The 26,463-nt window shown below is 57.0% G+C and overlaps 1 protein-coding gene across 1 annotated transcript in view; it reads right to left on the bottom strand.

Annotated features, from left to right (window-relative positions):
- Nucleotides 1–3,162: 3,162 nt before the first annotated feature.
- IDS (iduronate 2-sulfatase) overlaps nucleotides 3,163–26,463 on the bottom strand; it is a 54,532-nt gene continuing 31,231 nt past the window's right edge. The window contains exons 8-9 of the mRNA XM_054726803.1: nucleotides 6,125–6,298; nucleotides 3,163–3,641 (exon numbers count right to left, since the gene is read on the bottom strand). Of these exons, the coding sequence (XP_054582778.1) occupies nucleotides 3,169–3,641; nucleotides 6,125–6,298 (647 nt within the window). The 3' untranslated portion in view covers nucleotides 3,163–3,168. The remainder of the gene's footprint in view (nucleotides 3,642–6,124; nucleotides 6,299–26,463) is intronic.

Raw genomic sequence — 26,463 nt, 5'->3', positions numbered from 1 at the left:
ATGTTTTAGAAAAGTATGGCACTGAATGTGAAATGCAGAACTTCTAAAAAGAGAGATTTGTAAAGGTAGGCCAAGTAAAACTACAACTTAAGGAGAGCTGAAGCATTCTGAAGCTACACCCTCATGCAGCAAAGATAAGACAGAAGCACTTCCAGCAGAGACAGATCAACATGCAAGACCCAGATGTTTCTTTGGTAATGCAGGTAAATTGCTGCCAAAATGGTATAGTTCAGCTTGATTTCCAAAAAAAGCAGAATTTGGAGATTTTTGATAATAAAACTGTGCTTCAAGAAATAAAGTGAGAAAAAGTGATGAGTGTACATATTATAGTCAACAGGAACAACAAATGAATGTGAAATAAAACTGCATTAAAACTTACTGTAACTGTAGAGTAGGAAATAAAAGTAAGTGCACTGAAAATATGTCATGAGAAATTTACAACTGGGTTGTAAAAATCGTAGTGGAAGTGATAAGATACATAAAGTGGATGAAGAATAAAAAGAAAAGGCTGAGGGAAACCATCTACATGTGAAGCTGAGACTTCCACAAGAGAGAAGCACTTCAGGATTGGGGAGATGAATAAGGCCTTCGCTCCTGAAATAGAAATTATTGTTGCCAGAACACTAAGTCACTTCATCACTTAGAAGATCGTTGTGTTACCATATATACCTCTATTGTAGGCTATTTAGTAAAAAATAATCATAAAACTCTGAAATTTTACTGATTTGAAGTAATTTTTTAATATAATATCTTGCCTTTTTTGGTTACCATTTACTACACTATAGTAACTTACCTTAATTTGCTGTATTTTGTTTCACAAGCATTTACCTTTAAACAATGATGCACTTGTACAAAAAGAAATACTAAAAATTACTCACTTTTATACAGGGCTACATTAGATGTTTATTTAGAAAGTGGTTGACTCTTGTTATGACTAATGATAATCAGCTTCAACATGTTGTAAATATGAGTTTTGAATATTGCATCCTTTTTAAAATGATATAGGCCAGTGATGGGCAACCTTTTGAGCTTGGTGTGTCAAACTTCGCCAAAAAACTGAGCATAACTTGGGTAGTGTGTCACTTTGAGGAAAAAACATTATTTCGCAAATGTTTCATCCTCAGGAGCAGCAAATGTTTTATCCTCAGCATGCGGCTGCCTCAGCGGCCGCATGTCATCAGAAATGGCTACACGTGTCAGTGCTGACACGTGTGTCATAGGTTCACCATCACTGATATAGGCTAAGTTTATCACTACCACCCGTGTTTTTGGTTACTTTCATATTTAGGAAATACAGAACTACATTCTTGGGGATTAGAAATTACCTAATATTATACTAATAAAAAGTTTTCACAATTCTCAAAATAATTTAGAATTTAATAAATTTAATATTTTCTTTAATCAGTAATTAAAAATAGAATATTTCTTAGCTCCTGGATAAATGGATGCCGGTAACAAAACACCCTTGAAGAAGAACACTAATAAGGTTGTGAGAGATGCAATTTATGGATAGTTATGCCTTTAAATGTTTTCCATTGTATATAACAGTCTTTTAATAGATGTCCTTTGGGTTCATGGGTCATATTATTTATTAACAAATTATTATTTGGGTCAGAAAGTCTCTAAAAAATTTTAACTGAATTTCTCATATATCTCATGCCTCTAGTTTACTGAGTATTATTTATTATTTGATGTAGAAATTCCACATTAATCACTTCATATATATTTTATCTTTGGATTTTGAAATTTTGTGTTCTTAGAAACAAAAATTTAAGATAAGATTTTAAGACCTTGGCATCTAACATTATTATTTAACTTTACATTTTAAAAAGAAGCTTGGATTACATATTGACATAATGCTTTTAATATATTGGGCTAACTAAGGCAAATTATCCTATATAATATAGAGGTAATATGCAAATTGACCATCACTCCAACATACAAGATGGCCAGCCCCATGTGGACACAAGATGGCTGCCACAAGATGGCCGGCAGGGGAGGGCAGTTTGTGGACGATCAGGCCTGCAAGGGAGAGCAGTTGGGGGCGATCAGGCTTGCAGGGGAGGGCAGTTGGGGGCAATCAGGCCAGCAGGGGAGGGCAGTTAGGGGCAACCAGGCCTGCAGGGGAGGGCAGTTGGGAGGCACCAGGCCTGCAGGGGAAAGCAGTTAGGATCGACCAGGCCAGCAGGGGAGGGCAGTTAGGGGTGACTAGGCTGGCAGGGTAGGGCAGTTACAGGCAATCAGGCTGGCAGGGGAGGGTAGGTAGGGGTGACGAGGCTGGCAAGGGAGGGAAGTTAGGGGTGACCAGGCCAGCAGGGGAGGGCGACTAGGCCTGAAGGGGAGGACAGTTGGGGGTGACCAGGTCTTCAGGAGAGGACAGTTAGGGGTAACCATGCCAGCAGGGGAGGGCAGTGGGTGCAACTGGGCCAGCAGGGGAGGGCAGTTGGGGGCAATCGGGCTGGCAGGGGAGGAGTTAGGCATTGATCAGGCTGGCAGGGGAGTGGTTAGGGGGTGATCAGGCTGGCAGGCAGAAGAGGTTAGGGGCAACCTGGCAGGCAGGCAGGTGAGCAGTTGGGAGCCAGCAGTCCCACGGATCAGGCCTAAACGGGCAGTCGGACATCCCTCACAGGGTTCCAGATTGGAGTGGGTGCAGGCTGGGCTGAGGGACACACCACCCCACAAATTTCGTGCACCGAGCCTCTAGTTAAATTATAAACAAGAGAACCAGGAACTTAGTGTTAAACCTAATTTGATATATGTTTACTTTTTGAAATGTACTAAATTCCACAAAGTATTTCTTGAATATAGTGCTATGTTTGGTTATTATGTTCTTGATATCTAAAGGTACAATAATTTTAGTTTGCTCACTATGTACATATTCATTCAATAAATAAGCTATGATTGTTCAAAAAAAGGAAAGAAAAGGATCAGCCAAGCCCCAGTATAATTAACAATTAGAAATTAATAAAGACCAAATAAAAATGTTTGGCTGCTATATAATTTAGGCCAAACTATTCATGCATATTTTCATTACATACCACTTGGTACCTCTTCCAATATTAAGGGTAATCACAAAATAACCAGCTCTAACTCATTCTGTTACCAGCCAGAAGGGAGCACATTATATATATATATATATATATATATATCCTCTGTGGTTGGCACAACTCAAGGTGTCAATGATTGGGGAAGATCTCCACCTTGGGTGTCATTATACATGTTATGATCCTGCAAAGGGTCAGAATCTACAAAGTACAGTTCCCCTGCATGGACATCAGAAAAATTAGCCAAAAATTCATGGGGATTAAAGCCAACCCACACAGTATACCTGTAGTCTATTGTGCGTATGGAATATCCCATGACTCTTATATCTTTTAAACTTGGCTTGTCAGAATTCCACTGAGGATAGTCTGCAGGCCGGGGGTACTGGCTATAGGCAATGGACTCACGGGGATTACCACGGAGAGTCAGATCCTCTTCCAAGTCATGAAATCGAAAATGCTTCAGAAGGCTCTGGCCTTCTCGGCACAGCTCCACATGAAATGAGGGACTGGGGCAGCGAGGTGGAACATGTAATCCTGCAAGTCCTGCGAGTGTGGGAAAGAGAGAGACAAGTTCCACGAGATCCTTGACTTGCCGTCCTAAAGGAGAAAAAGACCCAGCAGAATGGGTTACATTACAGAATTCTGCCACAGCAAAGCAGAATAAGTAAAGGAGCCCATCTGGACTCCACAAGTTTTGTGTTTTTTGGTTTTTTTAATAATATCTATGTTTAGCATAAGAATTGTAGAAACAATACCAATTCAGCACCTCGCCCAAATGCAGGATACAAAATGAAGGTGCCCTCAGCCCTCTTGGCACTTTTAAAAACTATTGGAATTTTGGAACCACCAGTTTATAATTAATTCAAGCAAGGATCGTCAATGGAGGCCCAAACCACCGAGTAAAAGTCTGTTAAGGAACAGACTGCAGATAACCTTTACAATGGCAAGACCTAGCTGACATGACCACCTTAACCAGGTGATCAAACCTGGCATCCCTAATAATGGCACAGGCTTCCAAGAAGTGCCCAAATGTGATACAATGAGAGCACACAACCTCACATGCAGTGTACATGTTAAAAATGTTTACCCTGAATCTCATCATGAGAAAACAGGGCCATTGCATAAGACAGCTTGTAAAAAGATGAGGTTACGAAGATAATGAGGATCCAGATCACATCAGACCTTGTTAGCCATTGTAAGGACATTTTGCTCAGAGTAAGACAGGAAAGCATAGGAGGTTCTAGAGCAGGGCTATAATACAAATTGACTTGGGTTTTAAACATGATTACTTTGGCTACTATGAGGAAGAAAAACTCTAGGGGATCAAGGGCACACCCAGGAGAACTTAGCAAGTTATTCCAGTAATCCAGCAAGAAATGGTGGCAGTGTGGTCCATGGTGATGGCAGTGAAGTGGTGAGAATGGACTGATTCTGAATGGGGACTGACAGGCTTGCCGATGCACTGCATATCATATATGGAAGAATGTCAAAGGAACACTTGAGGTAAAAGGTCAGAAGTTTAGCTCTGAGCACGTGAGGTTGGCTAGGTAGGACAGGCTGTTGGAAATCCAAGTCCAAAGTTCAGGAAAGAGATACAGGCTAGAGATAAGATTTGGAAATAAACTAGATGACAGTGCAGTTTTATGAATTTATAAGTTGCCTAAAACCTCCCAACAAAAGTTTCAAAAAAGATTCTTGCCCTAGCTGTTTGGCTCAGTGGATAGAGCATCAGCCTGCAGACTGAAGGGTTCCTGGTTCAATTCCAATCAAGGTCAGATGCTTAGGTTGCGGGCTCGATCCCCAGTGGGAGGCATGCAGGAGGCAACCAATCAATGATTATCTCTCATCATTGATGTTTCTATCTCTCTCTCCCCCTCTGAAATCAATAAAAATATATTTTTAAAAATTCTCAACCTGTCAGAAGATTTCTCCAAGTAAACAAAAGCTAGATTCATGCCTTTAAACTATTTAACCTTTTTATCAATGACATGAAAGGAGAGAGAGCATGCAGCACACAAAAATCAAATGTGCAGGAAATAAAAATGGGCAGTAGAAAGCAAACTTGGAAAGATATAAAAGGGCCAGAATGATGGTCCAGGACCAAAAACAATTTAAATAGGAATCAATATAAAGTACAGAATGTAGATGTTTAAAAGATGGATTAAATGCAGGACTCCAAAAAGGGGGCAACCTGCTTTAGCAGAATCATAGAAAAAGGACTCCCAAAAGAGCAAATGTTGTCTTAAAGTACATGCCTCATCTCTGCACTGAGCAGATCAAGTCATGAGACAACTCTCAAAAACACCATCCAGGTCTCCTTGTGTGGCAGAGAGGGGATCCTGTCCAAAAGACATTTGTGGCAGTGCTTTCTCAAATTGGAGCATTTTGGAAGACAGAGACCAATATAACCATGGGTCTAACACTGTCTTGAAAGGAACAGTTAATGGACTGGAGATTTCATCCTAGAGAAGAGAAGGTTATGTTGTTTTCAAAGCTTGGAAAGACTGGCACATGGAAATCAAAGTAAATTTGATGGTCATTGTTGGGGAGGGCAGAGGAGAATCACCTGGTAATGTTACAGATCTAGTGGTTCACTAGACTGGTAAGCTACCAAAATGGCAAATGTCTCTCTCACAAAGGGCCAAGTCTCTGCCAGACGTGTGTAGGTAATGGAGTTTTGCTAATCTGTATTTGTGTATGTGGGAAGGGGGGGACAGCCCCTGCCCTAGCCGAATTTGCTATCCACTTTCTCTGAGCTCTGAAGTATGCTACTGCTGTCTGTCACCTCTAAGATAGTCCTCCCCATCCTAGGGATGCCTTTTGCTCCTTTGTCTCCAACCTCCCCTCCCCCACCTGCCATTCATGGCTCCTTGTGGACAGGAGCCGTACTTGTCATCTCTGGCCCTGCCAGTCCTCCCTTACCCAGAGCATGGAAGATACCCAGGAAACATGTGTAGGAATGCCAACACTGGACAAGAAGGTGGACTGAGTAAGCCCCTAGCTTATGATTTGGTAAAGTGGTTTATTTAAACTAAAGAAGCTATTACTGTCAAGCTATATCACTTTAGCACATTATATACCTGGCTCCATCAATTCTGAGATGGAATCAAAAGGGTCGATGTAACGGAAAAGCTTCTCGCCTGCCTCCGGAAGCGGAGCCGTCCTTCCGGGAACATAGAACATCAAGGGAACATGAGTAGTGACATCAAAATTGCTGTATTTGGCCCATTCTCCATGTTCGCCTAGAGCCCACCCTGGTTCATAAAAAAGCACAGAATGACAGAAAATGAAATAATCACATTATAGCTTGTTCATTTTAGACACCATTTCATTTTCCGTTATTAAAAACCAGAGGAAGCAAAAACTCATCAACTATCAAAAAATTCCTCTAAAATTAACAGAAAAAGGGTGATTTCACCTGAATATTACTTATTTGAAGTACCACATTTATCTTGAATGAGGAAACCTTTAAAAAGCAAAAATATTAAGTTCTCAAACTAAAATATCTTCTTTTTAGTAAGCAACTAGCAATATACACTCAGGTTGGACTCAAGGGATCAGTGCCCGCCCCCCAAACCCACCTCCCCTGCTAAGATGGGCTCATTCTTGACTGAGCAGGGACTCCAACAGCTGTAGTATCAGCACTGCCTTATCCTATGCCTACCTATCTTGACTCAAGTTTCAAACCTCTAGTTTTTACATTTGGGTATGTACCACCAAAAAAATAAGCTGTGAAACTATAGCACAATCACTCGAATTAAAAAAAAAAAAAGACAAGGACAGCTTGTCCAACTTTTAGGACATAGCATAGATCAAAACATACAACTTTTGATTCCAAATCTTTAACCTTGATTAAAAAACACCCTTAATTCTGATTTAAAACATCCCTTAAAAAGGTAAGTTGAATACTCCAAGTTGGAAATTTCCAATCTTTTTAAGTTTGAGTATTCTTTTTGATATAAAAATTACATAAAAGACAGAGATTGTACATTGAGTATTTTGTGTTACAAAATAAACAAAGCCAGAAAGCATTTCCATGCATGGATTTGAGAAGACTTTTGGAGTTCAGATGTATGAAGTCCTGGGAGAGCCCTTTAAGAAGAGCAACTTGTAATCAACTGCAGCTGCTTCAGAGCAAAGAGTGCTTCCAAGTGGGCCTTGCCATCATGGGGTACAAAGGGCTGTGTTAGCACTGCAAGAGGAAACCTGGCACTGAGAAGAGAGATCGGAAGTGGATGGCAGTTCATTAGGAAAATAGAAAAAAATTACAACACCTCCATATATAATGAATACAGGCATTTAAAAGGCATAAGCTAGGTCTGTGAAAAATGACACAGGAAACTGTCTATGACATTGTTAAGTCATAAAAAAACAAAAAACAAACAAACAAAAAACCAGGGAACAAAATAGCACATATAGCACAATCAACCCTGCCTTGTTGAATTACTAGTATATTACATAAATGCACTCACATAACCCATAGCCACATGCATATGCACAACCAAAGACTGCAAAAGCCCCCCTATCTGTCAGTGACAGCTCAGGTTAGGATGTTCTGGCCCTATATGATATGCTTCATAAACTTGTTTTTTTTTCCTTTTAACAATGAGCACATATTATGTTCTAATATTGTTGTGTTTCATATTAGACTAGAGGCCCAGTGCACGAAAATCATGCACGGGGGAGGGGGGCGGGGGGAAATTTCCCTCAGCTCAGCCTGCACTGTCTCCAATCTGGGACCCCTCAAGGGATGCCTGACTGCCCATTTAGGCCCTATCCCAGTGGGATAGGGCCTAAATGGGCAGTCTGACATCCCTCTCAAAATCCAAGACTGCTGGCTCCCAACCACTCACCTTCCAGTCAGCCTTATTGCCCCTAACTGCTTCTGCCTGTCAGCCTGATCAAAACCCTAACCACTCCCCTGCCAGCCTGATCAATGCCTAACTGCTCTCCTGCCAGCCCGATTGCCCCTAACTGCCCTCCGCTGAAGGCCTGGTCCCCCCCAAATGCCCTCACCTGCAGGCCTAGTCTCCCCAAACTTCCCTCCCCTGCAGGCCTGGTCCCCCTCCAACTTCCCTCCCCTTCAGGCTTGGTTCTCCCTAACTGCCATCCCCTGATGGACTGGTCCCCTACAACTGCCCTCCCCTGCAGGCTTGGTCGCCCTCAACTCCCCTCCCCCCTGCTGGCCTGGTCACCTCCAAATGCCCTCCTGTGCTGGACCAGTCAACCCTAACTATCCTCCCTTGCAGGCCAGGTCCCTCCTAACTGCCCTCCCATGCCGGCCTGGTCCCCCCAAACTGCCCTCCCATTCAGGCCTGGTCCCCCCCTACGGTCCTCCTCTGGAGGCCTAGTCACACACAACTGCCCTCCTCTGCTGGCCCAGTCAACCCTAACCACCCTCCCCTACAGGGCTGATTGTCCCCAACTGCCCTCCCTTGCAGGCCTGGTCCAGCCCAACTGCCCGCCCATGCAGGCCCGGTCCCCGCCAACTTCCCTCCCCTGCTGGCCACATTTCCACTAACTGCCCTCCCCTGCAGGCCTCATAGCCCCTAATAGCCCTCCCTTGTAAGCCTGGCCCCTCCAAACAACCCTGCCCTCCAGGCCTGGACCCCCCAACAGCCCTCCCCTGCACACCTGGTCCCCCATAACTGCCCTCCCCTGCTGGCCTAATCACCCCTAACTGCCCTCCCCTGCAGGCCTGATTGGCCCCAACTGCCCTCCCTTACAGGCCTGGTCCCTCCGAACTATTGTCCCTGCAGGCCTGGTACCCCCAAACTTCCCTCCCCTGTAAGCCAAATTGACCCTAACTGGCCTCCTCAGCTGGCCATGTGACCCCTGACCACCCTCCCTTACAAGCCTGGACGCTCACAACAGCCCTCCCCTGCTGGACCGGTCACCACTAACTGCCCTCAGCTGCAGGCCCGGTCCCCCCAACTGCCCTCAGCTGCAGGCCTGGTCACCACCAAATGACCTACCTTACATGGCTGGTCAACCCCAACAGCACTCCTCTTCTGGCCCGGTCAACACTAACTACCCTCCCCTGCTGGCCTGATTGCCACCAACTGCCATCCCCTGTAGGACTTGTCCCTCCCAACTACCCTCCTCTACAGGACTGGTCCCCCCCAAATGCCATTCCCTGTTGGCCTGGTCCCCCCCAACTGCCCTCCGCTGCAGGCCTGGTCCCCCCAACTGCATTCCCCTGCAGGCCTGGTCCCCCCAACTGCCCTCCCCTGCAGGCCTGGTCACCCCCAACTGCCCTCACCTATTGGCTTGGACCTCCCATCTGTCCTCCCTTAGAGGCCTGGTCACCCCCAAATGCTCTCCTCTGCTAGTATGGTCAACCCTAGCTGTCCTCCCCTGCTGGCCTGATTGTCTCCAACTGCCCTCCCTTGCAGACCTGGTCCTCCCAAACTGCCCTCCCATGAAGGACTGGTCCCCCACAACTGCCCTCCCCTAAATGCCTTGTCCCCCCCCAACTGCCCTTTTCTGCATGCCTGGACACCCCCCCAACTACCCTCCCCTGCTGGCCCAGTCACCCCTATCTGCACTCCCCTGCAGGACTCATTGTCCCCAACTGCCATCCCCTGCAGGCCTTGTCCCTCCCAACTGCCCTCCCGTACAGGCCTGGTCCCCCCCAAATGCCATTCCCTGTTAGCCTGGTCCCCCCAACTGCCCTGCCCTGCAGGCCTGGTCCCCCCAACTGCCCTACCCTGCAGGCCTGATCCCTCCCCAACTGACCTCCCTTGCAGGCCTGGTCCCACCCATCTGCCCTCCCCTGCAGGACTGGTCACCCCCAACTGCCCTCATCTATTGGTTTGGTCCTCCCAACTCTCCACCCTTGCAGACCTGGTCCTCCCCAACTGCCCTCCCCTGCAGGCCTGGATCCCCCACCTTCCCTCGCCTGCAAGCCTGGTCGCCCCCCCTACTGCCCGCCCCTGCACGCCTGGTCCCCACCAACTGCCCTCCCCTGCTTTCCCGGTCAACCATTACTGCCCTCCCATGCAGGTCTGATTGCCCCTGATTGTCCTCCCTTGTAGGCCTTGTCCCTCCCAACTGCCCTTCCCTGCAGGCCTGGTCCCCCTCAACTGCCATCCCTTGCAGGCCTTATTGCCCCTAATTGTCCTCCCTTGCAGGCCTGGTCCCCCCAACTGCCCTCCCCTGCAGGCTGGTCCACCCAACTGCCCTCCCCTGCAGGCCTGGTCCCCCCCAACTGCTCTCTCCTATTGGCTTGGTCCTCCCAACTGTCCTCCCTTGGAGGCCTTGTCACCCCCAAATGCCGTCCTCTGCGGGCCCAGTCAACCCTAGCTGCCCTCCCCTGCTGGCCTGATGGTCTCCAACTGCCCTCCCTTACAGACCTGGTCCTCCCCAACTGCCCTCCCCTGCAGGCCTGGTCCCCCCCCCAACTGCCCTTCCCTAAATGCCTGGTCCCCCCCAACTATCTTCTCCTGCATGCCTGGACGCCCCCCCCCCACAACTACCCTCCCCTGCTGGCCTTGTCACACCTAACAGCCCTTCCCTGATGGCCTTATTGTCCCCAACTGCCCTCGCTTGCAGGCCTGGTTCCTTCCAACTGCTCTCCCCTGCAGGCCTGGTCCCCCCCAACTTCCCTCGCCTGCAGGCCTAGTTCCCCGCCCCCCGCGACTGCCTTCCTCAGCACGCCTGGTCCCCACCAACTGACCTCCCCTGCTGTACCGGTCAACCTTAACTGCCCTCCCCTGCAGGCCTAATTGTCCCTGATTGTCCTCCCTTGTAGGCCTGGTCCCTCCCAACTGCCCTCCCCTGCAGGCCTGGTCTCCCCCCAAATGCCCTCCCTTGAAGGCCTGATTTCCCCTAACTGCTCTCCCTTGCAGGCCTGGACCCTCCCAACAGCCCTCCCCTGCTGGACCGGTCACCACTAACTGCCCTCCCCTGCAGGCCCGGTCCCCCCAACTGCCCTCAGCTGCAGGCCTGGTCACCACCAAATGCCCTCCGCTACATACCTGGTCAACCCCAACTGCACTCCTCTTCTGGCCCGGTAAACACTAAATAACCTCCCCTGCTGGCCTGATTGCCGCCAACTGCCATCCCCTGCAGGCCTTGTCCCTCCCAGCAGCCCTCCCCTGCAGGCCTGGTCCCCCCCCAAATGCCATTCCCTTTTGGCCTGGTCCCCCCCAACTGCCCTCCCCTGCAGGCCTGATCCCCCCAACGGTCCTCCCCTGGAGGCCTGGTCACCTCCAACTGCCTTCCTCGGCTGGCCCAGTCCCGCCCAACTGCCCTCCCCTGCAGGACTGGACCCCCAACTGCCCTCCCCTGCAGGCCTGGTCACCCCCAACTGCCCTCACCTATTGGCTTGGACCTCCCATCTGTCCTCCCTTAGAGGCCTGGTCACCCCCAAATGCCCTCCTCTGCTAGTCTGGTCAACCCTAGCTGCCCTCCCCTGCTGGCCTGATTGTTTCCAACTGCCCTCCCTTGCAGACCTGGTCCTCCCCAACTGCCCTCCCCTGCAGGACTGGTCCCCCACAACTGCCCTCCCCTAAATGCCTTGTCCCCCGCAACTGCCCTTTTCTGCATGCCTGGACACCCCCCCAACTAACCTCCCCTGCTGGTCCAGTCACCCCTAACTGCACTCCCCTGCAGGACTCATTGTCCTCAACTGCCCTCCCTTGCAGGCCTGATCCCTCCCAACTGCCCTCCTCTGCAGGCCTGGTCCCCCACAACTTCCCTTGCTTGCAGGCCTGGTCCCTCCACAACTGCCCTCCCCTGCATACCTTGTCCCCACCAACTGCCCTCCCCTGCTGTCCCGGTCAACCATAACTGCCCTCCCCTGCAGGTCTGATTGCCCCTGATTGTCTTCCCTTGTAGGCCTGGTCCCTCCCAACTGCCCTTCCCTGCAGTCCTGGTCCCACACAACTGCCCTCCCTTGAAGACCTTATTGCCCACAATTGTCCTCCCTTGCAGGCCTGGTTCCTCCAACTGCCCTCCCCTGCAGGACTGATTGCCCCTAATTGCCCTCCCCTGCACAACTGGTCCCCCGCAACTGCCCTCCCCTGCTGGCTTGATCAACCCTAACTGCCCTCCCCTGCAGGCCTGATTGGCCCCAACTGCCCTCCCTTACAGGCCTGGTCCCTCTGAACTGTTGTCCCTGCAGGCCTGGTACCCACAAACTTCCCTCCCCTGTAAGCCAGATTGCCCCTAACTGCACTCCTCTGCTGGCCCAGTGACCCCTGACTGCCCTCCCTTGCAGGCCAGCACCCTCCCAACAGCCTTCCCTTGCTGGACCGGTCACCACTAACTGCCCTCCCCTGCAGGCCTCATTGTCCGCAACTGCCCTCCCCTGCAGGCCTGCTCTCCCCCAACTTCCCTCCCCTGCAGGCCTGATTGCCCCAAACTGCCCTCACTTGTAGGCCTGGTCCCTCCCAACTGCCCTCCGCTGCTGGCCTGGTCCCCCCAACTGCCCTCCCCTGAAGGCCAGGAGCCACCCAACTGCACTCCCCTGCAGGCCTGGGCCCCCCAACTGCCCTCCCCTACAGGCCTGGTCTCCCACAACTGCCCTCCCCTATTGGCTTGGTCCTCCCAACTGTCCTCCCCTGGAGGCCTGATCCCTCCCAACTGCCCTCCACTGCTGGCCCAGTCACCACTAACTGCCCACCCTTGCAGACCTGGTCACCCCCAACTGCCCTCCTCTGCTGTCCCAGTCACCCCCAACTTCCCTCCCCTGCAGGCCTGATCCCCCCACTTCCCTCCCCTTTTGGCTTGGTCCTCGCAACTGTCCTCCCTTTAAGGCCTGGTCACCCCCAACTGCCCTCCTCTGCTGGCCCAGTCAACCCTATCTGCCCTCCCATGCTGGCCTGAGTGTCTCCAACTGCCCTCCCTTGTAGGCCTGGTCCCCCCCAACTACCCTCCCCTAAATGCCTGATCCCCCACAACTGCCCTCCCCTAGATGCCAGGTCCCCCCCAACTGCCCTCCCTTGCAAGCCTGGTCGCTCCAATGTGCCCTCCACTGCAGGCCTGGTCTCCCCCAAATTCCCTCCCCTGCAGGCCTGATTGCCCCTAACTGCCCTCCCTTGTAGGCCTGGTCCCTCCTAACTGCCCTCCCCTGCTGGCCCAGTCAACACTAACTGCACACCCCTGCAGGCCTGGTCCCCTCAACTGCCCTCCCCTGCCGGCTTATTCCCCCCCAACTTCCCTCACCTATTGGTTTGGACATCCCAACTGTCCTCCCTTAGAGGCCTGGTCACCCCCAAATGCCCTCCTCTGCTAGTCTGGTCAAACCTAGCTGCCCTCCCCTGCTGGCCTGATTGTCTCAAATTGCCCTCCCTTGCAGACCTCGTCCTCCCCACCTGCCCTCCCCTGCAGGACTGGTCCCCCCCAACTACCCTCCCCTAAATGCCTTGTCCCCCCCAACTGCCCTTTTCTGCATGCCTGGACACACCCACAACTATCCTCCCATGCTGGCCCAGTCACCCCTAACTGCACTCCCCTGCAGGACTCATTGTCCCCAACTGCCCTCCCTTGCAAACCTGATCCCTCCCAACTGCCCTCCCCTGCAGGCCTGGTCCCCCCCCCCATCTTCCCTCGCTTGCAGGCCTGGTCCCCCCGCAAGTGCCCTCCCCTGCACACCTGGTCCCTACCAACTGCCCTCCCCTACTATCCCGGTCAACCATAAGTGCCCTCCCCTGCAAGCCTCATTGCCCATGATTGTCCTCCCTTGTAGGCCTGGTCCCTCCCAACCGCCCTTCCCTGCAGGCCTGGTCCCCCCCAACTGCCCTCCCTTGCAGACCTTATTTCCCCTAATTGTCCTCCCTTGCAGGCCTGGTTCCCCCAACTGCCCTCCCCTGCATGCCTGATTGCCCCTAATTGCCCTCCCCTGCACACCTGGTCCCCCGCAACTGCCCTCCCCTGCCCTCCCCTGCTGGCCTGATTGGCCCCAACTGCCCTCCCTTACAGGCCTGGTCCCCCTGAACTGTTGTCCCTGCAGGCCTGGTACCCCCAAACTTCCCTCCCCTGTAAGCCAGATTGCCCCTAACTGCCCTCCTCTGCTGGCCCGGTGACCTCTGACTGCCCTCCCTTGCAGGCCGGGACCCTCCCAACAGCCCTCCCTTGCTGGACAGGTAACCACTAACTGCCCTCCCCTGCAGGCCTCATTGTCCCCAACTGCCCTCCCCTGCAGGCCTGCCCTTCCCTGCAGGCCTGATTGCCCCTAACTGCCCTCACTTGTAGGCCTGGTCCCTCCCAACTGCCCTCCCCTGCTGGCCTGGTCTCCCCAACTGCCCTCTCCTGCAGGCCTGGTCCCACCCAACTGCCCTCCCCTGCTGGCCTGGTTCCCCCAACTGCCCTCCCCTGCAGGCCTAGTCCCACCCAACTACACTCCCCAATTTGCTTGGTCCTCCCAAATGTCCTCCCTTGGAGGCCTGGTCCCTCCCAACTGCCCGCCCCTGCTGGACCAGTCACCACTAACTTCCCACCCTTGCAGACCTGGTCACCCCAACTGCCCTCCTCTGCTGGCTCAGTCACCCCCAACTTCCCTCCCCTGCAGGCCTAGTCCCCCCAACTTTCCTCCCCTATTGGCTTGGTCCTCCCAACTGTCCTCCTTTTGAGGCCTGGTCACCCCCAACTGCCCTCCTCTGCTTGCCCAGTCAACCCTAGCTGCCCTCCCCTGCTGGCCTGAGTGTCTCCAACTGCCCTACCTTGTAGGCCTGGTCCACCCAACTGCCCTCCCCTAAATGCCTGATCCCCCACAACTGCCCTCCCCTAGATGCCAGGTCCCCCCCAACTGCCCTCCCTTGCAAGCCTGGTCGCTCCAAAGTGCCCTCCCCTGCAGGCCTGGTCTCCCCCAAATTCCCTCCCCAGCAGGCCTGATTGCCCCTAACTGCCCTCCCTTGTAGGCCTGGTCCCTCCTAACTGCCCTCCCCAGCTGGCCCAGTCAACACTAACTGCACACCCCTGCAGGCCTGGTCCCCCCAACTGCCCTCCCCTGCCGGCTTAGTCCCCCCCAACTTCCCTCACCTATTGGTTTGGACCTCCCAACTGTCCTCCCTTAGAGGCCTGGTCACCCCCAAATGCCCTCCTCTGCTTGCCCAGTCAACCCTAGCTGCCCTCCCCTGCTGGCCTGAGTGTCTCCAACTGCCCTACCTTGTAGGCCTGGTCCACCCAACTGCCCTCCCCTAAATGCCTGATCCCCAACAACTGCCCTCCCCTAGATGCCAGGTCCCCCCCAACTGCCCTCCCTTGCAAGCCTGGTCGCTCCAAAGTGCCCTCCCCTGCAGGCCTGGTCTCCCCCAAATTCCCTCCCCTGCAGGCCTGATTGCCCCTAACTGCCCTCCCTTGTAGGCCTGGTCCCTCCTAACTGCCCTCCCCTGCTGGCCCAGTCAACACTAACTGCACACCCCTGCAGGCCTGGTCCCCCCAACTGCCCTCCCCTGCCGGCTTATTCCCCCCCAACTTCCCTCACCTATTGGTTTGGACATCCCAACTGTCCTCCCTTAGAGGCCTGGTCACCCCCAAATGCCTTCCTCTGCTAGTCTGGTCAAACCTAGCTGCCCTCCCCTGCTGGCCTGATTGTCTCAAATTGCCCTCCCTTGCAGACCTCGTCCTCCCCACCTGCCCTCCCCTGCAGGACTGGTCCCCCCCAACTGCCCTCCCCTAAAAGCCTTGTCCCCCCCAACTGCCCTTTTCTGCATGCCTGGACACACCCCCAACTATCCTCCCCTGCTGGCCCAGTCACCCCTAACTGCACTCCCCTGCAGGACTCATTGTCCCCAACTGCCCTCCCTTGCAAACCTGATCCCTCCCAACTGCCCTCCCCTGCAGACCTGGTCCCCCCCCCCCCCATCTTCCCTCGCTTGCAGGCCTGGTCCCCCCGCAAGTGCCCTCCCCTGCACACCTGGTCCCCACCAACTGCCCTCCCCTACTATCCCGGTCAACCATAAGTGCCCTCCCCTGCAGGCCTCATTGCCCATGATTGTCCTCCCTTGTAGGCCTGGTCCCTCCCAACCGCCCTTCCCTGCAGGCCTGGTCCCTCCCAACTGCCCTCCCTTGCAGACCTTATTTCCCCTAATTGTCCTCCCTTGCAGGCCTGGTTCCCCCAACTGCCCTCCCCTGCATGCCTGATTGCCCCTAATTGCCCTCCCCTGCACACCTGGTCCCCCGCAACTGCCCTCCCCTGCTGGCCTTATCAACCCTAACTGCCCTCCCCTGCAGGCCTGATTGGCCCCAACTGCCCTCCCTTACAGGCCTGGTCCCCCTGAACTGTTGTCGCTGCAGGCCTGGTACCCCCAAACTTCCCTCCCCTGTAAGCCAGATTGCCCCTAACTGCCCTCCTCTGCTGGCCCGGTGACCCCTGACTGCCCTCCCTTGCAGGCCGGGACCCTCCCAACAGCCCTCCCTTGCTGGACAGGTCACCACTAACTGCCCTCCCCTGCAGGCCTCATTGTCCCCAACTGCCCTCCCCTGCAGGCCTGCCCTCCCCTGCAGGCCTGATTGCCCCTAACTGCCCTCACTTGTAGGCCTGGTCCCTCCCAACTGCCCTCCCCTGCTGGCCTGGTCTCCCCAACTGCCCTCTCCTGCAGGCCTGGTCCCACCCAACTGCCCTCCCCTGCAGGCCTGGTTCCCCCAACTGCCCTCCCCTGCAGGCCTAGTCCCACCCAACTACACTCCCCAATTTGCTTGGTCCTCCCAAATGTCCTCCCTTGGAGGCCTGGTCCCTCCCAACTGCCCGCCCCTGCTGGACCAGTCACCACTAACTTCCCACCCTTGCAGACCTGGTCACCCCAACTGCCCTCCTCTGCTGGCTCAGTCACCCCCAACTTCCCTCCCCTGCAGGCCTAGTCCCCCCAACTTTCCTCCCCTATTGGCTTGGTCCTCCCAACTGTCCTCCTTTTGAGGCCTGGTCACTCCCAACTGCCCTCCTCTGCTTGCCCAGTCAACCCTAGCTGCCCTCCCCTGCTGGCCTGAGTGTCTCCAACTGCCCTACCTTGTAGGCCTGGTCCACCCAACTGCCCTCCCCTAAATGCCTGATCCCCAACAACTGCCCTCCCCTAGATGCCAGGTCCCCCCCAACTGCCCTCCCTTGCAAGCCTGGTCGCTCCAAAGTGCCCTCCCCTGCAGGCCTGGTCTCCCCCAACTTCCCTCCCCTGCAGGCCTGATTGCCCCTAACTGCCCTCCCTTGTAGGCCTGGTCCCTCCTAACTGCCCTCCCCCGCTGGCCCAGTCAACACTAACTGCACACCCCTGCAGGCCTGGTCCCCCCAACTGCCCTCCCCTGCCGGCTTAGTCCCCCCCAATTTCCCTCACCTATTGGTTTGGACCTCTCAACTGTCCTCCCTTAGAGGCCTGGTCACCCCCAAATGCCCTCCTCTGCTAGTCTGGTCAAACCTAGCTGCCCTCCCCTGCTGGCCTGATTGTCTCAAATTGCCCTCCCTTGCAGACCTCGTCCTCCCCACCTGCCCTCCCCTGCAGGACTGGTCCCCCCAACTACCCTCCCCTAAATGCCTTGTCCCCCACAACTGCCCTTTCTGCATGCCTGGACACACCCACAACTATCCTCCCCTGCTGGCCCAGTCACCCCTAACTGCACTCCCCTGCAGGACTCATTGTCCCCAACTGCCCTCCCTTGCAAACCTGATCCCTCCCAACTGCCCTCCCCTGCAGGCCTGGTCCCCCCCATCTTCCCTCGCGTGCAGGCCTGGTCCCCCCGCAAGTGCCCTCCCCTGCACACCTGGTCAACACCAACTGCCCTCCCCTACTATCCCGGTCAACCATAAGTGCCCTCCCCTGCAGGCCTCATTGCCCATGATTGTCCTCCCTTGTAGGCCTGGTCCCTCCCAACCGCCCTTCCCTGCAGGCCTGGTCCCCCCCAACTGCCCTCCCTTGCAGACCTTATTTCCCCTAATTGTCCTCCCTTGCAGGCCTGGTTCCCCCAACTGCCCTCCCCTGCATGTCTGATTGCCCCTAATTGCCCTCCCCTGCACACCTGGTCCCCCGCAACTGCCCTCCCCTGCTGGCCTTATCAACCCTAACTGCCCTCCCCTGCAGGCCTGATTGGCCCCAACTGCCCTCCCTTACAGGCCTGGTCCCCCTGAACTGTTGTCCCTGCAGGCCTGGTACCCCCAAACTTCCCTCCCCTGTAAGACAGATTGACCCTATAATTGCCCTCCTCTGCTGGCCCGGTGACCCCTGACTGCCCTCCCTTGCAGGCCGGGACCCTCCCAACAGCCCTCCCTTGCTGGACAGGTCACCACTAACTGCCCTCCCCTGCAGGCCTCATTGTCGACAACTGCCCTCCCCTGCAGGCCTGCCCTCCCCTGCAGGCCTGATTGCCCCTAACTGCCCTCACTTGTACGCCTGGTCCCTCCCAACTGCCCTCCCCTGCTGGCCTGGTCTCCCCAACTGCCCTCTCCTGCAGGCCTGGTCCCACCCAACTGCCCTCCCCAGCTGGCCTGGTCCCCCCAACTGCCCTCCCCTGCAGGCCTAGTCCCACCCAACTACACTCCCCAATTTGCTTGGTCCTCCCAAATGTCCTCCTTGGAGGCCTGGTCCCTCCCAACTGCCCGCCCCTGCTGGACCAGTCACCACTAACTTCCCACCCTTACAGACCTGGTCACCCCAACTGCCCTCCTCTGCTGGCTCAGTCACCCCCAACTTCCCTCCCCTGCAGGCCTAGTCCCTCCCAACTGTCCTCCTTTTGAGGCCTGGTCACCCCCAACTGGCCTCCTCTGCTTGCCCAGTCAACCCTAGGTGCCCTCCCCTGCTGGCCTGAGTGTCTCCAACTGCCCTCCCTTGCAGGCCCGGTCCCCCCCAACTGCCCTCCCATAAATGCCTGATCCCCCACAACTGCCCTCCCCTGCAGGCCAGGTCCCCCCAAACTGCCCTCCACTGCTGGCCCGGTGTCCCCTAACTGCCCTCCCCTGCAGGCCTCATGGTCCCCAACTGCCCTCCCCTGCAGACCTGGTCTCCCCCAAATTCCCTCCCCTGCAGGCCTGATTGCCCCTAACTGCCCTCCCTTGTAGGCCTGGTCCCTCCCAACTGCGCTCCACTGCTGGCTCAGTCACCACTAACTGCCCACCCTTGCAGACCTGGTCACCACCAACTGCCCTCCTCTGCTGGCCCAGTCACCCCCAACTTCCCTCCCCTGCAGGCCTGATTGCCCCTAACTGCCCTCACTTGTAGGCCTGGTCCCTCCAAACCGCCCTCCCCTGCTGTCCTGGTCCCCCCAACTGCCCTCCACTGCAGGACTGGACCCACCCAACTGCCCTACCCTGCAGGCCTGGTCCCCGCAACTGCCCTCCCTTGTAGGCCTGGTCCCTCCTAACTGCCCTCCCCTGCTGGCCCAGTCACCACTAACTGCCCACCCTTGCAGACCTGGTCACCCCCAAATGCCCTCCTCTGCTAGCCCAGTCACCACCAAATGTCCTCTCCTGCATGCCTGGTCCCCCCCCCCCCGACAACTGCCCTCCTCTGCTGGGCCGGTCACCCCTAACTACCCTCTCCTGCAGGCCTCATTGTCCCCAATTGCCCTCCCCTGCAGGCCTGCTCTCCCCCAACTTCCCTCCCCTGCAGGGCTGATTGCCCCTAACTGCCCTCACTTATAGGCCTGGTCCCTCCCAAATGCCCTCCCCTGCTGGCCTGTTCCCCCCAACTGCCCTCATTGCAGGCCTGGTCCCACCCATCTTCCCTCCCCTGCAGGACTGGTCACCCCCAACTGCCCTCATCTATTGGTTTGGTCCTCCCAACTCTCCACCCTTGCAGACCTGGTCCTCCCCAACTGCCCTCCCCTGCAGGCCTGGATCCCCCACCTTCCCTCGCCTGCAAGCCTGGTCGCCCCCCCTACTGCCCGCCCCTGCACGCCTGGTCCCCACCAACTGCCCTCCCCTGCTTTCCCGGTCAACCATTACTGCCCTCCCATGCAGGTCTGATTGCCCCTGATTGTCCTCCCTTGTAGGCCTTGTCCCTCCCAACAGAAATTCCCAGCAGGCCTGGTCCCCCTCAACTGCCATCCCTTGCAGGCCTTATTGCCCCTAATTGTCCTCCCTTGCAGGCCTGGTCCCCCCAACTGCCCTCCCCTGCAGGCTGGTCCACCCAACTGCCCTCCCCTGCAGGCCTGGTCCCCCCCAACTCCTCACTCCTATTGGCTTGGTCCTCCCAACTGTCCTCCCCTGGAGGCCTGGTCACCCCCAACTGCCTTCCTCGGCTGGCCCAGTCCCGCCCAACTGCCCTCCCCTGCAGGACTGGACCCCCAACTGCCCTCCCCTGCAGGCCTGGTCCCCCCCAACTGCCCTCACCTATTGGCTTGGACCTCCCATCTGTCCTCCCTTAGAGGCCTGGTCACCCCCAAATGCCCTCCTCTGCTAGTCTGGTCAACCCTAGCTGCCCTCCCCTGCTGGCCTGATTGTTTCCAACTGCCCTCCCTTGCAGACCTGGTCCTCCCCAACTGCCCTCCCCTGCAGGACTGGTCCCCCACAACTGCCCTCCCCTAAATGCCTTGTCCCCCGCAACTGCCCTTTTCTGCATGCCTGGACACCCCCCCAACTACCCTCCCCTGCTGGCGCAGTCACCCCTAACTGCACTCCCCTGCAGGACTCATTGTCCTCAACTGCCCTCCCTTGCAGGCCTGATCCCTCCCAACTGCCCTCCTCTGCAGGCCTGGTCCCCCACAACTTCCCTTGCTAGCAGGCCTGGTCCCTCCGCAACTGCCCTCCCCTGCATACCTTGTCCCCACCAACTGCCCTCCCCTGCTGTCCCGGTCAACCATAACTGCCCTCCCCTGCAGGTCTGATTGCCCCTGATTGTCCTCCCTTGTAGGCCTAGTCCCTCCCAACTGCCCTTCCCTGCAGGCCTGGTCCTCCCCGACTGCCCTCCCCTGCAGGTCTGATTGCCCTGATTGTCCTCCCTTGTAGCCCTGGTCCCTCCCAACTGCCCTCCCCTGCAGGCCTGATTGCCCCTAATTGCCCTCCCCTGCACACCTGGTCCCCACAACTGCGCTCCCCTGCTGGCCTTATCAACCCTAACTGCCCTCCCCTGCAGGCCTGATCGGCCCCAACTGCCCGCTTTTACAGGCCTGGTCCCTCCGAACTGTTGTCCCTGCATGCCTGGTACCCCCAAACTTCCCTCCCCTGTAAGCCAAATTGCCCCTAACTGCCCTCCTCTGCTGGCCCGGTGACCCCGGACTGCCCTCCCTTGCAGGCCGGGACCCTCCCAACAGCCCTCCCTTACTGGACTGGTCACCACTAACTGCCCTCCCCTGCAGGCCTCATTGTCCCCAACTGCCCTCCTTTGCAGGTCTGGTGCCTCCAAACTGCACTCCCCTGCAGGCCTGGTCTCCCCCAAACTCCCTCCACTGCAGGCCTTGTTGCCCCTAACTGCCCTCCCTTGTAGGCCTGGTCCCTCCTAACTGCCCTCCTCTGCTAGCCCAGTCACCCCCAACTGTCCTCCACTGCATGTGTGGTCCCCCCCCGACTGCCCTCCCCTGCTGGTCCGGTCACCCCTAACTGCCCATCCCTGCAGGCATCATTGTCCCCAACTGCCCTCCCCTGCAGGACTGATTGCCCCTAATGGCCCTCACTTATATGCCTGGTCCCACCAAACTGCCCTCCCCTGCTGGCCTGTTCCCCCCAACTGCCCTCCCTTGCAGGCCTGGTCCCACCCAACTGCCATACCCTGCAGGCCTGGTCCCCCCGACTGCCCTACCCTGCAGGCCTGGTCCCCCCAACTGACCTCCTCTAAATGCCTGAACCCCCACAACTGCCCTCCCCTGCATGCCAGGTCCCACCCAACTGCCCTCCCCTGCAGGCCTGCTCTCCCCCAACTTCCCTCCCATGCAGGCCTGATTGCCCCTAACTGCCCTCACTTGTAGGCCTGGTTCCTCCCAATTGCCATCCCCTGCTGGCCTGGTCCCTCCGAACTGCCCTCCCCTGCATGCCTGGTCCCACCCAACTGCACTCCCTTGCAGGCCTGGATCCCCAACTTCCCTCGCCTGCAAGCCTGGTCCCCCCACAACTGCCTGCCCCTGCACTCCTGGTCCCCACCAACTGCCCTCCCCTGCTGTCCCGGTCAACCATAACTGCCCTCCCCTGCAGGTCTGATTGCCCCTGATTGTCCTCCCTTGTAGGACTGGTCCCTCCCAACTGCCCTTCCTTGCAGGCCTGGTCCCACCAACTGCCCTCCCTTGCAGGACTGATTGCCTCTGATTGTCCTCCCTTGCAGGCCTGGTTCCCCCAACTGCCCTCCCCTGCAGGCCTGGTCCCACAACTGCACTCCACTGCTGGCCTGGTCCCCCCCAACTGCTCTCTCCTATTGGCTTGGTCCTCCCAACTGTCCTCCCTTGGAGGCCGTGTCACCCCCAAATGCCCTCCTCTGCGAGCCCGGTCAACCTTAGCTGCCCTCCCCTGCTGGCCTGATTTTCTCCAACTGCCCTCCCTTGCAGACCTGGTCCTCCCCAACTGCCCTCCCCTGCAGGCCTGGTTTCCCCTAACTGCTCTCCCTTGCAGGCCTGGACCCTCGCAACAGCCCTCCCCTGTTGGACCGGTCACCACTCACTGCCCACCCCTGCAGGCCCGGTCCCCCCAACTGCCCTCAGCTGCGGGCCTGGTCAACACCAAATGCCCTACCCAACATGCCTGGTTAACCCCAACTGCACTCCTCTTCTGGCCCGGTCAACACTAACTACCCTCCCCTGCTGGCCTGATTGCCGCCAACTGCCATCCCTTGCAGGCCTTGTCCCTCCCAGCAGCCCTCCCCTTCAGGCCTGGTCCCCCCCAAATGCCATTTCCTGCAGGCCTGGTTCCCACAACTGCCCTCCCCTGCATGCATGGTCTCCCCATCTGCCCTCCCCTGCAGGCCTGGTCCCCCCAACTGCCCTCCCCTGCAGGCCTGGTCACCCCCAACTGCCCTCACCTATTGGCTTAGACCTCCCATCTGTCCTACCTTAGAGGCCTGGTCACCCCCAAATGCCCTCCTCTGCTAGTCGGTCAACCCTAGCTGCCCTCCCCTGCTGGCCTGATTGTCTCCAACTGCCCTCCCTTGCAGACCTGGTCCTCCCCAACTGCCCTCCCCTGCAGGACTGGTCCCTCCCAACTGCCCTCCCCTAAATGCCTTGTCCCCCCAACTGCCCTTTTCTGCATGCCTGGACAAGCCCCCAACTACCCTCCCCTGCTGGCCAAGTCACCCCTAACTTCACTCCCCTGCAGGACTCATTGTTCCCAACATCCCTCCCTTGCAGGCCTGATCCCTCCCAACTGCCCTCTCCTGCAGGCCTGGTCCCCCCCAACTTCCCTCGCCTGCAGGCCTGGTCCCACAGCAACTGCCCTCCCCTGCACACCTGGTCCCTACCAACTGCCCTCCCCTACTGTCCTGGTCAACCATAACTGCCCTCCCTTGCAGACCTTATTGCCCCTAATTGTCCTCCCTTGCAGGCCTGGTCCCCCCAACTGATCTCCCCTGCAGGCCTAATCCCCCTAACTGCCCTCCCCTGAATGCTTGGTCTCCCACCCCAACTGTTCACGCCTATTGGCTTGGTCCTCCCAACTGTCCTCCCTTGGAGGCCTGGTCCCTCCCAACTGCCCTCCACTATCGGCCCAGTCACCACTAACTGCCCACCCTTGCAGACCTGGTCAGCCCCAACTGCCCTCCTCTGCTGGCCCAGGCACCCCCAACTGCCCTCCCCTGCAGGCCTGGTCTCCCCAACTGCCCTCACCTATAGGCTTGGTCCTCCCAACTGTCCTCCATTTGAGGCCTGGTCACCCCCAACTGCCCTCCTCTGGTGGCCCAGTCAACCCTAGCTGCCCTCCCCTGCTGCCCTGAGTGTCTCCAACTGCCCTCCCTTGCAGGCCTGGTCCCCCCCAAGTGCCCTCCCCTAAATGCCTGTTCCCCCACAACTGCCCTCCCCTGCATGCCAGGTTCCCCCCAACTGCCCTCCCCTGCTGGCCCGGTCACCCCTGTCTGCCCACCCTGCAGGCCTCATTGTCCCCAACTGCCCTCCCTTGCGGGCCTGGTCCCTCCAAACTGCCCTCCCCTGCAGGCCTGCTCCCCCCAACTTCCCTCGCCTGCAGGCCTGGTCCCCCAGCAACTGCCCTCCCCTGCACACCTGGTCCCTACCAACTGCCCTCCCCTACTGTCCCGGTAAACCATACTGCGCTCCCATGCAGGCCTGATTGCCCATGATTGTCCTCCCTTGTAGGCCTGGTCCTCCCCAACTGCCCTCCCTTGTAGGCCTGGTCCCTCCCACCTGCCCTTCCCTTCATGCCAGGTTCCCCCCAACTGCCCTGCATTGCTGGCCCGGTCACCACTGACTGCCACCCTGCAGGCTTCATTGTCCCCAACTGCCGTCCCTTGCGGGCCTGGTCCCTCCAAATTGCTCTCCCCTGGAGACCTGGTCTCCCCCAAATTCCCTCCCCTACAGGCCTGATTGCCCATAACTGCCCTCCCTTGTAGGCCTGGTTCCTCCCAACAGCCCTCCCCTGTTGACCTGGTCTCCCCCAACTGCCCGCCCCTGCAGGCCTGGTCTCTCGCAACTGCCCTCCCCTGCTGGCCCAGTCACCACTAACAGCCCACCCTTGCAGGCCTGGTCACCCCAACTGCCCTCCCCTATTGGCTTGGTCTTCCCAACTGTCCTCGCTTGGAGGCCTGGTCACACCCAACTGTCCTCCCTTGGAGGCCCAGTCACCCCCAACTGCCCTCCCCAACTGGCCTGATTGTCTCCAACTGCCCTCCCTTGCAAGCCTGGTCCCCCCAAAATGCCCTCCCCTAAATGCCTGGTCCCCCCCTTATTGCCCTTTCCTACATGCCTGGTCCCCCCCAACTGCCCTCCCTTAAATGCCTGGTCCCCCACAACAGCCCTCCTCTGCGTGCCTTGTCCCCCCCAACTGCACTCCCCTGCTGGCCCGGTCAATCCTAACTTCCCTCCCCTGCAGGCCTGAGTGCCCCTAATTGCCCTGACTGGTAGGCCTGGTCCCTCCCAACTGCCCTCCCCTGCTGGCCTGGTACCCCAAACTGCCCTCCCCTGCAGGCCTAGTCCCACCCAACTACACTCCCCAATTTGCTTGGTCCTCCCAACTGTCCTTCCTTGGAGGCCTGGTCCCTCCCAACTGCCCTCCCCTACTGGCCCAGTCACCACTAACTGCCCACCCTTGCAGACCTGGTCACCCCCAACTGCCCTCCTCTGCTGGTCCAGTCACCCCCAACTTCCCACCCCTGCAGGCCTGGTCCCACCAACTTCCCTCCCCTATTGGCTTGGTCCTCCCAACTGTCCTCCTTTTGAGGTCTGGTCACCCCCAATTGCCCTCCTCTGCTGGCCCAGTCAACCCTAGCTGCTCTCCCCTGCTGGCCTGAGTGTCTCCAACTGCCCTCCCCTGCAGGCCCGGTCCCCCCCAACTGCCCTCCCCTAAATGCCTGATCCCCCACAACTGCCCTCCCCTGCATGCCAGGTCCCCCAAAACTGCCCTCCCCTGCTGGCCCGGTCACCCCTGACTGCCCACTGTGCAGGCCTCATTGTCCCCAACTGCCCTCCCCTGCAGGCCTGGTCTCCCCCAAATTCTCTCCCCTGCAGGCCTGATTGCCCCTAACTGCCCTCCCTTGTAGGCCTGGTCCCTCCTAACTGCCCTCCCCTGCTGGCCCAGTCACCACTAACTGCCCACTCTTGCAGACCTGGTCACCCCCAACTGCCCTCCTCTGCTAGTCCAGTCACCCCTAACTGTCCTCCCCTGCATGCCTGGTTCCCCCCGCAACTGCCCTCTCCTGCTGGCCCGGTCACCCCTAACTGCCCACCCCTGCAGGCCTCATTGTCCCCTACTGCCCTCCCCTGGAGACCTTCTCTCCCACAACTTCCCTCCCCTGCAGGACTGATTGCCCCTAACTGCCCTCACTTATATGCCTGGTCCATCCAAACTGCCCTCAACTGCTGGTCTGGTCCCCCCAACTGCCCTCGCCTGCAGGCCTGGTCCCTCCCAACTGCCCTCCCCTGCAGGCCTCATTGTCCACAACTGCCCTCCCCTGAAGGCCTGCTCTCCCTTTATAGGCCTGGTCCCTCCCAACTGCCCTCCTCTGCTGGCCTGGTCCCCCCAACTGCCCTCCCCTGCAGGCCTGGTCCCACCCAACTGCCCTTCCCTGCAGACCTGGTCCCCCAAACTGCCCTCCCCTGAAGGCCTGCCCCCCCCAACTACCCTCCCCTATTGGCTTGGTTCTCCCAACTGTCCTCCATTTGAGGCCTGGTCACCCCCCACTGCCCACCCTTGCAGACCTGGTCACCCCCAACTGCCATCCTCTGCTGACCCAGTTACCCCCAATTTCCCTCCCCTGCAGGCCTGGTCCCCCCAACTTCCCTCCTCTATTAGCTTGGTCCTCCCAACTGTCCTCCCTTTGAGGCCTGGTCACCCCCCAACTGCCCTCCTCTGCTGGCCCAGTCAACCCTAACTGCCCACCCCTGCTGGCCTGAGTGTCTCCAACTGCCC

Source organism: Eptesicus fuscus, chromosome 1, assembly GCF_027574615.1.
Source record: "Eptesicus fuscus isolate TK198812 chromosome 1, DD_ASM_mEF_20220401, whole genome shotgun sequence".
Classification (NCBI taxonomy): Eukaryota; Metazoa; Chordata; class Mammalia; order Chiroptera; family Vespertilionidae; genus Eptesicus; species Eptesicus fuscus.
This window is presented reverse-complemented; position numbering and strand designations above follow the sequence as displayed.